General features: G+C 53.6%; 1 protein-coding gene across 1 annotated transcript in view; it reads right to left on the bottom strand.

Moving 5' to 3' along the window:
- Positions 1–13,025, bottom strand: part of PTDSS2 (phosphatidylserine synthase 2) — a 24,641-nt gene extending 11,616 nt beyond the window's left edge. The window contains exons 1-2 of the mRNA XM_021692173.2: positions 12,748–13,025; positions 3,517–3,618 (exon numbers count right to left, since the gene is read on the bottom strand). Coding sequence (XP_021547848.1) covers positions 3,517–3,618; positions 12,748–12,929 — 284 coding nt within the window. The 5' untranslated portion in view covers positions 12,930–13,025. The remainder of the gene's footprint in view (positions 1–3,516; positions 3,619–12,747) is intronic.

Below are 13,025 nucleotides of genomic sequence, written 5' to 3'. Positions count from 1 at the left end.
TGTACATACACGCTCATGCATGTATGTCAACATCCCAAGTGTCACCAATGGATAAATGGATCAATACACTGTGGCCCATCCACACAGCGGAACACTCCCCAGCGATGAACCTGACCAACCACTGACAGGCACCAAACACGGACGTCGCAAGGCCACCATGCCACACGGAAGAAACCAAACACGGCGTGCAGGCTGGGTGAGTCGGTGTGTATGAAACTGGACTGCAGACAAGAGGAACCTACGGGGACAGATGGCTGGTGTGGGGGACTGTGTCTCCACAGACATGTCCATCTGGGGAGACTCACTGAGCTGTACGCTCTAGATATGCATTGTATTAAATTACTGGCCGATAAAGTTGACTTTGGAAGAAAAAACCTACTCCCCCAAAATAAAGGAATTTGTTAGATCCATAAAAAGAACAATGATATACAAGCTGAAATTGAGAACTTAGGGAAAACAACCCAATTTTCTAGGTTTTAAATAATGCAGACATTGTTTTTTCTTTTTTTTTTAACAATAAACATAATCTCTAGAAGCACTTTCTTTACATGAAATCTAAGCCTGAGGGCATCAAAAGCTCTGACATGATGCGAAGGGGCTGGGCTGGGGGCTGCCCCGAAAGTGCCTGCCTCAGGGAGGCAGGTGTGCTGAAGTGGGGGAGGGCTGTGGGCCAGCCCGGGGTCTATGGGGCGAGGATGCATCCATACACCCACGAGAATCTCCTTGGAAGCAGCAGCAGAACCACAGATGTGTGAGGACGGAAGCATCACTGGGGCAATGGAGGCTCCCAGGGATGAGCCAGGAGTAGGTTCCAGGCGCCACGTGCAGCACTATGGGGCCAGGAGGGTAGTTCTTCTCTGTCCCTGAAGCAGGCCAAGAGGGACAGGGACTGTGAGCTATCAAGATTCCCAGTGTCCCCAGTGCACAGAACTTCAGAGCAGAGAAGGGTCTAGGAGCCCTCAAATTCCCAACCGCCTCAAGGCCTCCCCTTCAGTGAACCCGCATGGGCTGCTGGGGTGAGGGCCCAGGCGTCTTTGCTGCTCACTGCCCCAGCCCCTCACGTGCAGGGGCAGCTCAGGACAGGGGCCAGTGCAAGGGGAAGAGGTGGAATATGCCCACATGGGTCCACAGCTTCTGCCCAGAAACAGCCAACAAGGCCCCTTAACCTCAGGGTCTGGGTTGGAGGGGCTCGCCAGCAGGTGTCTGGGGAGTAAGAACCAGTGCCCCATGAGGGCCCACTGTTGCTGCCGTTGTGCTCTAACCTGTGACAACTCTTGCCTGGAACTGCTCATCGCTGGCCTAACGTCACAGCCGCAGGGGGCCATCTCTCGAACATGACCAAGTCCTGCTTTCTGGTGCTCCCTGCCCATGTGTGCCCAGCAGATACCAGTGCTGACAGACAAATTCACAGAGAAGGCCACATTCTACTTGGAAACACCCACTAAGCAAACTCAGCCTCACTGTCTCCTGCGTCCACAGGCTCAGCGTCCCTGGTGCAGGGACCCACTGCGTGAGGGCAGCCTCGGGCCACCCAGAGGGGCCGAGCTCCCCCTTCGACTTCTGGACTCCGTTACCCACGCACGCGGCACCGACTGGCCCCCCCCGCACCAGCAGGGCACCAAGCAACGGGCAGTGCCTGTGCGGACGTGTCAGACTTGGAGGCCGACACCCAGGGCTTGGGAAAAAGAGGAGGACGGTGTGGGAGAGGTGGGAGGATATCCCTCACAGCGTGCAACCAGGGGCCAGGGTGTCTTCCCGCTGAGGACAAGGCATGGCATGCCCCCCTACGGGAGCAGAGCCCCCACCCCCTGGCTGCAGCCTAGGAGACCAGATGGGGGCTCTGAGTGCGTGTACATGCAGGCGGCCAGACGTACTGCTGACAGGGAGCGCCTGACGTCCCAGCGTCCTAACAGGCCAGACCCCGTGGAGCACACAGCGGCGCTCAGGCCACACTCCCAGGCAGACGCTAGCCCCCCCCTTCACAAGCCCCGGCCCCACCAACCCAAATCCAGCACCGCCCTCTGCCCTTGTCCCTGCCCCGGTGCCCCATGCCACAGTGCAAGTGGGTCAGAGGAGCAAGGGGGTTTCACGGGCCTGAGGAGTCCGCCCAGCACAGAAATCCCACGGCAATCAGTTCTAAAACCAGCTTATCTCCCTCACACACTTCTGACAGTGGCCTCAGAACCCACGGGATTCCAGCAAAGAACACGATCTAGCAGTTAGTCTGTGTCTGGAGATAATACTGAAAAGGCAGTCTACCCGTTTCCTGACCTCAGGATGACATCATCCACAAGAATGCCCGTTTAAAATGTTCAAAAAGCGTTAGTATCAACAAAGCTCAAGAACGGTGCTGGCTGATGGGAGAGAATCGTCCCTGGCCATCACAAATATCTGTATACCCCCAGATGCCCAAACTCACAGGCTCTGTGATATTGTGATTTATGGTAAGAAATACATATTTCTCCATCCCTGTTTCTGGCACAGAACCCCTAAAACCTTTGGCATTTCTGAAGTGATAAAGGTGTCTTTTGTTATGTTAATGAGGTGACTTCTGGACCCTCACCTAAGGATGGGGGCTGGCTGCCAGGACAGCCAACCAAGGGATTAGAGGGTCAGTTCTATCCCACCCTCTGACCTCCGGGGATGGCAGCGGGGCTGAAGGTTGAGTTCAATCGCCAAAGGCCAATGAGTCAGTCATGGCTAAGTAATGAAGCCTCCATAAAACCCAAAGGACAAGGTTTTGAGAACTTCTGGGTTGGGGAACACGTGGAGATCCGGGGACAGTGGTGTGCCTGGAACGGCCATGTACATTTCCCCAGACCTCACCCTGGGCACCTCTCCCATCTGGCTGTTCCTGACTTGGATCCTTTGGTAATCAGCTGGGGATCTAGTTAAGTAAAATGTTTCTCTGAGTTCTGTGAGCCGCTCTGGTGAATGAATAGAACTGAGAAGTCATGGGAACCTTGGATTTACAGCCACTCAGTCAGAGGCCCTGGTGACAACCCTGACTTGTGACTGGCACCTGCAGTGGGGGAAGGAGGACAGTCTTGCAGGACTGAGCACTCAACCTGTGCAACCTGATGTGGTCTCTGGGCAGATGGTCTCAGGACTGAGCTGAACTGTAGACACTCAGGCGGTGTCCAGAGCATTGCTTGTGGGATGTGTAGGGAAACCATCCCTCTCATCAGAACCGGTGACCTTTCTGGGCTCCAACCCTGGTGCTGGTCCAGCACATTCTGGTCTGTTACTCGTGCAAATCCCACACAAGCTGCAGGTCCCATGAGAGATGGTACCCTCAAGGGTCCTGGGACAGGTGGATGTGAGGCTAAAAAAGCCACACAGCTCCAAGGGGCAGCCTGGGAGAGATGCTTCAGGCATATGCCACGGGGAGGATGGGAGCCCCGTCAGCCTTGGAGTAGAGACTGGCCCCCTGAGCCACGGGCCAGCCCGACAGAGCAAGGACCCACACCCAACTATGCCGGGTGCCTGCACCACCCAGGCTGGGGGCCTGGTTACCTCTTGGTGTTATAGGCTGTGTCCCGAGGTGTCTCCTCCAGCAGAGTCACGTAGCCAAGCACACAGGTGAGGATGAAGAGCACAGTTAGGGTGTGGGCTCGCCTGAAATCCAAACACAAACACAGAATGTGTCAGCACACAAAGCATGACTACACCCATGACGTGCTGCCACCGGACAGAGCTCAGCCTTCAACCTCACGCTCAGAAACACTGAGAGTCACCGCGGGGTGGCTCCTAGCTGGGTCTCTGTTTGCTGTGTCAGCCCATCAGTCAAGTGGGAAGAGCCCCAAGGGCTGGAAGGCTCAAGGCTGCTGCTCAAGGACCGGAGGGTACGTCTCCCGCCAGTGTCTGCGGCTGGTGGCTATCGTTCAGAGGCTGGGTAGGAGGCAGACACGGCAGTTTTCACTGAGCAGGATATGCCCAGCCTCAGGATTCACGAAGAGACCACATCTGAGAGATTCGAAAGCACAGCCCAAGAAACAAAGAGGTGAGAGAAAGGGACACCAGGACCCAAGGTGAGGAGGCAAGTGTCCCCAGCAGTACCATTTACTCAGAAGACCTGGCAGAGACATGGGCTCGGCCCCTTCCGACCGCCTCCACTCTGGACGAGGAGGCAGGGCTCTCTGACAGCCAGTGGATGCACCTCCCCTGAAACAGGGCCCACAACCGGTCAGGTATGCGGACTGCAGGGCAAGCAGCGGACACCAAGACAAGCCCGCAGGCTGCCCCATGTCAGATACGACCCTGGCCCTCTGCATTCTAACAGCTGCTTACAACGGGAGTCGAAGACCCAGACCCCAAATCCAGATGAGCAGAGACTGTCCCTGGAGAGCATGCAACCCATCCAGGCCTCAGGGTCCTCATCTCTAAATGAGGATGCTTCCGACCTTGGATGATTCCATTTCCAGCAAAAACACCCCTCAGGAATGAATGTGAACACTCTCAGAGCAGGAATAAGGAGAAAGTAAGGAGAGAAGGAGGACTGCTCTAAGAGGACCACTAACCAAAGTCCTCAGACAGAAAGAAACCAGGCCACCAACGGGGCGCCTGGGTGGCTCAGTCGTTAAGCGTCTGCCTTCGGCTCAGGTCATGATCCCAGGGTCCTGGGATTGAGCCCCGCATCGGGCTCCCTGCTCCGTGGGAAGCCTGCTTCTCCCTCTCCCCCTCCCCCTGCTTGTGTTCCCTCTCTCACTGTGTCTCTCTCTGTCAAATAAATAAATAAAATCTTTAAAAAAAAAAAAAAAGAAAGAAACCAGGCCACCAGGAAGGAATAAAGAGCAACAGAAATGGTAAATGTCTTGTGAAACAGACCGTTCTCCTCACCCATTCTTCAAAACATGCCTAACTACTGAAAATAGCCATGGTAACACTGTGTGGTGGGGGCCCCCACAGCCGAGGGAGAGAGGCTGAATGGGTCCGCACAGACCGGATGTGGCAGAGCCAGGGGGCTGGGACTGCAAAAGCCCAGGAGGACTCACTGTACCCCCAGGGCAACACCGGAGACGTAATCAAAACCAGCACATCCGCTGAAGTGGAGCACAGCCAACCCGGGGCGGGAGAGGGGCAGGGGAACAGAAAGGGAGACAAGGAATAACATGGCAGACCTAAACGCATCAATAACTGGACGTAAATTACCTAAAACAAGAACTAAACAACGGAGGCTGTTACGCACGCAGCACCATGCGGCTGCGAGGGGTCTCAGGCACGTGGGTGAGAGCTGGTCTCCAGAACTCATGCGCCACGTGACCCCGTTTACATGGCACTCTCCAGAGGCCCAACTGCGATGACAGAGACCAGGCCAGAGGCCGGGTGAGGTCGTGTTCCATGCCCTGCCTGTGCCGGTGGTTAGAGAAACCTGTGTGCACAGAAGCTATGGAACTGTACACCCTACAAAATCAGATTTACTGTAGGTAACTTACAAAAGAAACTAAATAAAAATCTCTAAATTGTTATGTATCGACCATTTCTGGTACAAGGTCAGGATCCAGGGAAGTGTGCTGGGAGAGCCCCTGAGCAGAACGCCAGTCCCACGCACCTCCGAGAAGGCATGACCCAGAGACCAGCTCAGAGCAAGAACCCTCTGGGGCCCAATTCCCATCCCCAGCAGTTCCGAGAAACAACGGTTTTCTCCAAAGTGCACACGTTTCTGAAGTGACCCTCGACAAAGGTAAGTGCTGAGAGCTGTGACCAGCCTCCTCTGCAGGGCTTCCCCAGCCGAGGACTCTAAGGGAGGGACAGGTCCAGGGGCTCGAGGCCACCAGACAGGGCCAAGTGCCCACGGCAGGCTCACCAACAGTAGGCAGGGTGCATCCGCCCAGGAAAGAGATGGGACCACTGTCCCAGGGGCCCAGCTGTGGGACTGCACAGCCACCTGGCCCACAGAGTTCTCAGCAGGGCAAGTGTCTATGAGAAAACAGATGGGAAGAAGCCCCAGCCTAAGGGAGGAAGGAGAGTAGAATAGGTAACAGCCCACAAACGGGCATCAGACTCACAGAAGAAAAAAGAAGCTAGTCAATTGAGGAGAGGTGACCACATGTTCTGGAAGAGACCACAAGGCAAAGTTCCTCATTGCCGCTATATGGCCCAGGACCTGTCCACGTTGCTTCAGGGACACTAGCACGCCAAGATGCTGTGCATGGGCCAATCCCCCACAGTCCCTCGGGCACCCTGCCACCCCTCCACTGGGTCCTGCGAAGGATCTAAGACACACACAGCACTAGAGGCCCCCTGCAGGTATCCTGCCAGGACCGCATGTCTGGAGCACAGAGGCTAAAATTAAAACGTGAAAGCCTTTTGTCCCGGGTCTTTTTTTTTTTTTAAGATTTTATTTATTATATTTGAGAGAGAGAGAATGAGAGACACAGAGCATGAGAGGGAAGAGGGTCAGAGGGAGAAGCAGACTCCCCGCTGAGCAGGGAGCCCAATGCGGGGCTCAATCCCGGGACTCCAGGATCATGACCTGAGCCGAAGGCAGTCGCTTAACCGACTGAGCCACCCAGGCGCCCCCGGGGTCTTTTTTTTAAAGTAGGCTCTACGTGGAGGAGGGCCTGAACTTCCCTGAGATTAAGACTTGAGCTGAAATCAAGAGTTAGACACTTAAGTCATTGAGCCACCCAGGCGCACCTGTCCTGGATCTTAAAAAATGACTTCAACCCTCTGGTTTCTTTCATATTACTTTCCACAAACACTGTAATCTTCCTGTAGTTTCTTTGGGCTAAAACACATTCCCTGAAGAGCCTGGGGCAGCTCTGGTCATACATCTTTCCATCCTCCTAAAAACACAAGGATTATCTGAAAAAATAAAAACAACTATCTGTCCCTTGGGATCAATGTTCACACTGTCATTCAGGCGGTCACCCCTCGCCCTGCAGAAGCAGAATTAGGAATCAGTAGGACTTCCTCTGTCCCATCCGAGGCAGGAAGGAGGCAGATAGTCAAGGACCCGGGGGGAAGAGGACAGGGCACCAGTTTCACGGCAGAACAGACTTTAGAACTGCTAAAATCAAGTGCTACTATAAAGTAAAATTTTTATTATTGAATTATGAAATCCATCTTTAAAAAGCTCCCCCCTTCTGTATAGCAAAGGAAATCATCAACAAAACGGAAAGGCAACCTACTGAAAGGGAGAAAATATTTGCAAATCATATTATCTGATAAGGAGCTAATATCCAAAATATGTGAAGAACTCACACAACTCAACAGCAAAAAACCAATCCAATTAAAAAATGGGCAGAGGGGGCGCCTGGGTGGCTCAGTCAGTCAAGTGGCTGCCTTCGGCTCAGGTCATGATCCTGGCGTCCCGGGATCGAGCCCCACGTCCGGCTCCCTGCTCAGTGGAGAGCCTGCTTCTCCCTCTCCCTTTGCCTGCCACTCTGCCTACTTGTGCTCTCTCTCTGTAATAAATAAATAAAATCTTAAAAAAAAAAAAGGGCAGAGGACCTGAATAGACACTTTTCCAAAGAAGACATCCAGATGGCCAACAGGTACATGAAAAGATGCTCAGCAGCACTCGGCATCAGGGAAATACAAATCAAAACCACAATGAGATACCACCTCACACCAATCAGAATGGCTAAAATGAACAAGGTGGGAAACGACAGATGTTGGCGGGGATGCAGAGAAAGGGGAACCCTCCTACACTGTTGGTGGGAATGCAAGCTGGTGCGGCCACTCTGGAAGACAGTATGGAGGTTCCTCAAAAAGTTAAAATAAAATTACCATAAGATCCAGTAATTCCACTACTGGGTATTAGGAGGAAACAAAAACGCCAAGTTCAAAGGATGTCTGCAGCATTACCGCAGCATTATTTACAGTAGCCAGTTTACGGAGGCAGCCCAAGTGTCCATCCACAGATGAACGGATAAAGCAAATGCAGTTTATACAATGGAATATTACTCAGCCACAAATAGGAAGAAATCTTGACATTTGCAACATGGATGGAACCTGAGGGCATTGTGTTAAGTGAGGTAAGAAAGACAAACACTGCGTGATCTCTTACATGTGGAATCTAAACACACAAACCAAACTCATAGAGGTGCCTGGGCAGCTCAGTTGGTTGGGCATCCAACTCTTTTTTTTTTTTTTTTTAAGATTTTATTTATTTATTTGTCAGAGAGAGAGACAGAACACAAGCAGGGGGAGAGGCAGGCAGAGGGAGAAGCAGGCTCCCCGCCGAGCAAGGAGCCTGATGCGGGACTCAATCCCAGGACCCTGGGATCACGACCTGAGCCGAAGGCAGCTGCCCAACCAACTGAGCCACCCAGGCGTCCCTCCAACTCTTGATTTCAGCTCAGGTCACAACCTTGGGGTGGTGAGATTGAGCCTCGAGTCGGGCTCCACGCTGGGCATGGAACCTGCTTAAGATTCTCTCTCGCCCTCTGCCTCCACCCCCCACCACCAGCTTGCACATGTGCTCTCTCTCTCAAAACAAAACAGAAAAACCAAACTCATAAAGAACAGGCTGATGGTGACAGGTGGGAAAATAATAAAGTTGCCTTCTTGATAAAAAAAAATTTTGTTAAACCACTTTATAAATTTACTGTATTGACCAACAGTGATGTTTAATAGGTACCTCATTGTAGTTCTCTGAGCACTTTTTAACATATTCATTATTATAGCACCTCGTTGAAGAACATTATCAGCCCAGTTCTTTTTTTTAATATACATTTTTTAAAGATTTTATTTATTTGACAGAGAGAGAGAGAGCATGCACACACAAGCAGGGGGAATTGCAGACAGAGAGAGAGGGAGAAGCAGGCTCCGCGCTGAACAAGGAGCCCAACGTGGGGCTTGATCCCAGGACCCTGGGATCGTGACCCGAGCCGAAGGCTTAACCGACTGAGCCACCCAGGCGCCCCAGCCCAGTTCTTTAAGGGCAGAACTGTAGGTGCCGACTACCCGCTATCATTAAAATGAAGTAGTGTTTGCATGGTCAGGGCTCGATCCCTGACAGAGCACTTTTAACAGGCAGTTTGTGGCAACACAAGTCCCAGGGCAGCATTCAGGACACATAACTCTGTTAATTCTAATTTTCAGACCATTGCTCAATCCCTGGCCTGTGCTTTCCTTCGATTTTTCACTGTAAAGTTTACGTTTCCCACTTTGACATGTTTCCTTGGAGAGGCAATGGGACATAGTGGGAAAAGCCCCCCCCCCGTGAAAGTATGGATTTTATTATCAGGTTTGCAACTCAGTACACCTGTGGTCTTGAGTAACTTTCTTCATCTTTCAGGTTTAATTTCCCCATCTTCAAAATGAGAACAGAAATACTAACTTGCAAGTTTGGTGTAGAAAATAAAAATATTACCTTGTAAGTTTGGTAAAACCAAAACCAAAACCAAAAATGACTCCCTTGTCTCGCACACAGCACCATTTCCACATGTGTGGAAATAGAGAGGGCCACTCAGGACAGCACCCAACACTCCACAGGCAGACCTCCCTATCCCTTCCAGACGCCTTGTTGCTCAACCTCCCTGGTGCCTGGGAAGACAAGTGCCTCCTCTGGTTTAGTGGCTAATAGATAACTCAGGGGTGGTTTGGGTCCTGTGATCCAGGCACAGGACAAGAGTGGCCGTAAATCCTGTGACTGTCCAGTCACTCAGCAATGGCAAGGGCGTGCGGACAGCTGGCTCCTTGCCACTATGAGTGGAAAATACCCAGATGTCAGTCCCTCCCTAGAGATGACCACACTCATTATGCCAAGCAGGCAGAAAGGCAGGCCCACTAAACCAATTAGAGAAAACAAGAAGGTGTAGCTGGCACACTGAGAGCACAAGGAAGCCTCAGCCAGGAAAGGCGAAGGCCAGAGGGCCTGCCCTAGGCATGCAAGAAGTGCTTGGGCCATGACAGTGGCCCCCTCCCCCAGCCTGCTGACCAACATGACCAAAAAGGCATCAGCTGCTGAGTCAACTTCCCAGATATGGGCAAAACTGGTAAACCCCTGCCCCACCAAGACTGAGAAAGGCATTTTCCAGAACCTGGGGCACTTACATCACCTCCACATGCCCTTGTGGCTACCATAGCAGAATCCTGGGGATCACTAATAGTGCTCACCCAAGGCTCGGTGGCATAAGATGCATGCACTCCCAGAACATCACAACCATCCCTCCCCTCCTGCCTTAGGAGCTGGTTAGGGAGGGTGCTAATCCAATGGCAATTCACCCAACTTCCATCTCCAGGTGGCAACATTCGGTAGCACCTCTTTAGGGCATCCCGTCTCCAAGTGTCTCCTAAACCATCTTTAGAAAACGAGAGTTAACACATCTTTGTGCCATTCCTCTGAGTCTATGGTTCTACACTGCGCCCGATGTCCCACATTGGAGACCACAACTGGTAGAAGAGGTGGTGTTCTTGCCACTGCAGACCCCAGTAGGCCTCACACCCCCTCCCTTGGGTCTGGTTTCTGGGAGCCCAGCTTCAAGCTCCAAGGCACAGGCAAACCCTGAACCCTAATTACATACCCTGTGGCTGACAAGTGATAACAAGGACACTCAGAGTCCTACATGGCCCAGCATAACCACCAGCATGGGGCACCTTTTGTGAAAACCCTAAAAATAAGGTTTTGAATCGTACAAAAGTTCCTTTGAGTAATTCTGGAACACAAAATAATTTCCACAAATATATACTTTTAGTCTTTATAGGAATTTTTAAATAACATTCATTATTAAAATTCTCTAAACACAAAATAAAAGTTTTTTAAACCCTAACACAGCAAGTCAGTGAGAAGAGATTCAGAAGGAGGCAAGTGGCTAAGCTCTGCAGGTAGGCAGTTCTCACTAAGCAGGCATCTGGTTACCTGCCTTGAGGAAATGTGAAGCTCCTTCCCCTACACAAGTGAGGGAGAGACCTGGGATGCAGCAGGAACCTGCAGAGACCACAGACCGTATCACCAACCAGCGTCAGGGCACAGCACACGCCACACCTGTGGTGGGGAGGCATGAGCCATCCACCAGGAGACCCACCAGGCAGGTACCTGAAACCTGCCAGCCCCGTCACAATCCCTCCTGAACAGCCTTCCTGGTCCCCACCAGTCCTCCTCATAGGTAAGCTCAGCCACAGCCGGCATCTGTGTGTCCAACTCGCAACTGAGCAAGCACCTCCCTGAGCAGGACCCGAGAGGGGTGGGTGCTAGTCTGTGCTTCCAAAGCAATCAGCACACGCCTTTCACTGCACTGGTGAGATGTATACTCCCTGGCTTCTGCTAGTGCTGCAACCCTCAGCATCCCTTCCGCAGGACATTTCATGCCTTCTGAAGCTCCAGGCTTATGCCAGAATCCAAGCTTCTTGTTTAGTTCTCTGCTGAAATCCGCAGAACAGTACCTGGCACCCAGGTGGGGCCCCCAAAATATGTGAATGAATAGGAAACAGGAAACAAGCACAGCAACCACATTTCAGGATGGTATCCTCCCTCCTGCAGTCTGAAGGGGCATGCTGGGGGAGAGGCTTGATCTGCATGTGGCAGGTCTAGCAGGGTCCAAGAGTGCTCCAGGCACTCAGGGGCCACAAGTCCCTTGACAAGGCATGCTGTCCCTCTCTCCCCCCCACTGGCTCCACGGCCACCTGAATGCATTATGTCCCCAAGGCAGGGCTGGTAGCTATCCCTGTGCAGCAGCTGCGGGCACCCAGAGGGAAGACGCCAATTCCGTCCACATACAGAGCTGCACCCCTATGAAGACCCCCCTCCCTGCACATCTCCTGAGTCTGATAAAAACCAGGACACCCATTCAGCCCCATGCGCACCTCCTCCACGGTTTCTACCATGGAGCAGCACCTTCCCCTGAAACAGGCATTTACTCCCCTGTCAGGCTCTCCTCCTTCCCTGATCAGATCTTCCATGACAATCCCACCGTTGGGTTCTCTGAAAAGGTGCTTCCAGGTGGCATTCCCTTCGCAGCTGGTGGCCACATGTACTTCGCCCTGTCCCTCCAGGGCCGACCACAGGTCTCAAATGCTGGCACTGTACTGTTTAACTGGGCAGGAACTGAGCATCCAGTGAAGAAAAACCAAACCCCAACCCTCATGAAGCATGCTTTCTAGTACATGGGGCTTATCTCTCTTACCAAGGAGGGAAGACAGGCTCGGAAAGGTGAAGGGCTACCCCAAGGTCGCAGAGCCCTCTGGCGTCAGAGCCACGCCTGGGACCTCAAATACAGAAGTGCCAAACTCAGCATAAAGCAAGTGCACGAAGTCTTCCCACACAGGCTCTGGGAGGGCAGGAGCTGCTCCTGGGGGCCTCTCCCTCCCCGACACCCATTCAGGCAGCCTGGGGGGCAGCCTGACCCCGAGACTTGGCGTGGACTCAGTTGTACAGGGCTCGAAGGGCTGGTTCCGCAAGCAGCAACCGAAAAGAGACGGGAGCGGTATTTGACAAACACCCGCCCAGCTCCCGGCACCGGGGAAGGTGTTCGCGCTACGGAATGTCACTGCTGCGTGCTCGGCGGTGCGGAAAACCATTTCATAAACACAAGCAGCAAGCGCTAGAAAAAAGGGAACAGGACAGCGGGCACAGGTGAATTTTGGACAGGGAAATCAGGAATTCCAGAGCCTAGTCCTCCCGAGACAGGGGGCAGGGGCCAGAGATGCGGGGCCGGACCATCGCGAGAGGCCGGCCGCGGCCGCGGCTGGGCTGGGCAGGGGCCGTCCCGGGGTCTCGCGGGCGCCCCTCCAACCCAGCACCATGCGTCCACGCCCCTCACGACCCCGGGGGCCCCTCCGCCGACCCCCGCCCCTCACCAGAAGAAGGTGTTGGTGCCGTCGTCGTAGACCTCGGACTCCGTGCTGCGACGGCCCGCGCCCGGCCCGCTCGCTCGGCCCGGGGCCGCGCCGTCCGGCGGCTCCTCCAGCGAAGCCTTGCCCGCGGGCACAGGGGACCCCGGCCGCGGCCCCCCGGCGCCTCTGCGCTCGCCCCTCCGCATGGCGCCCGCCCAGCCGCTCCGCCCCGCGCCTGACCCCACGCACTGCGGGTCACCGCGAGGGCGCGCTGCGCACGGCGCGGGGAGCGCCGGGAAGGG

This window comes from Neomonachus schauinslandi, chromosome 11, assembly GCF_002201575.2.
Source record: "Neomonachus schauinslandi chromosome 11, ASM220157v2, whole genome shotgun sequence".
In the NCBI taxonomy this organism is placed as follows: Eukaryota; Metazoa; Chordata; class Mammalia; order Carnivora; family Phocidae; genus Neomonachus; species Neomonachus schauinslandi.
This window is presented reverse-complemented; position numbering and strand designations above follow the sequence as displayed.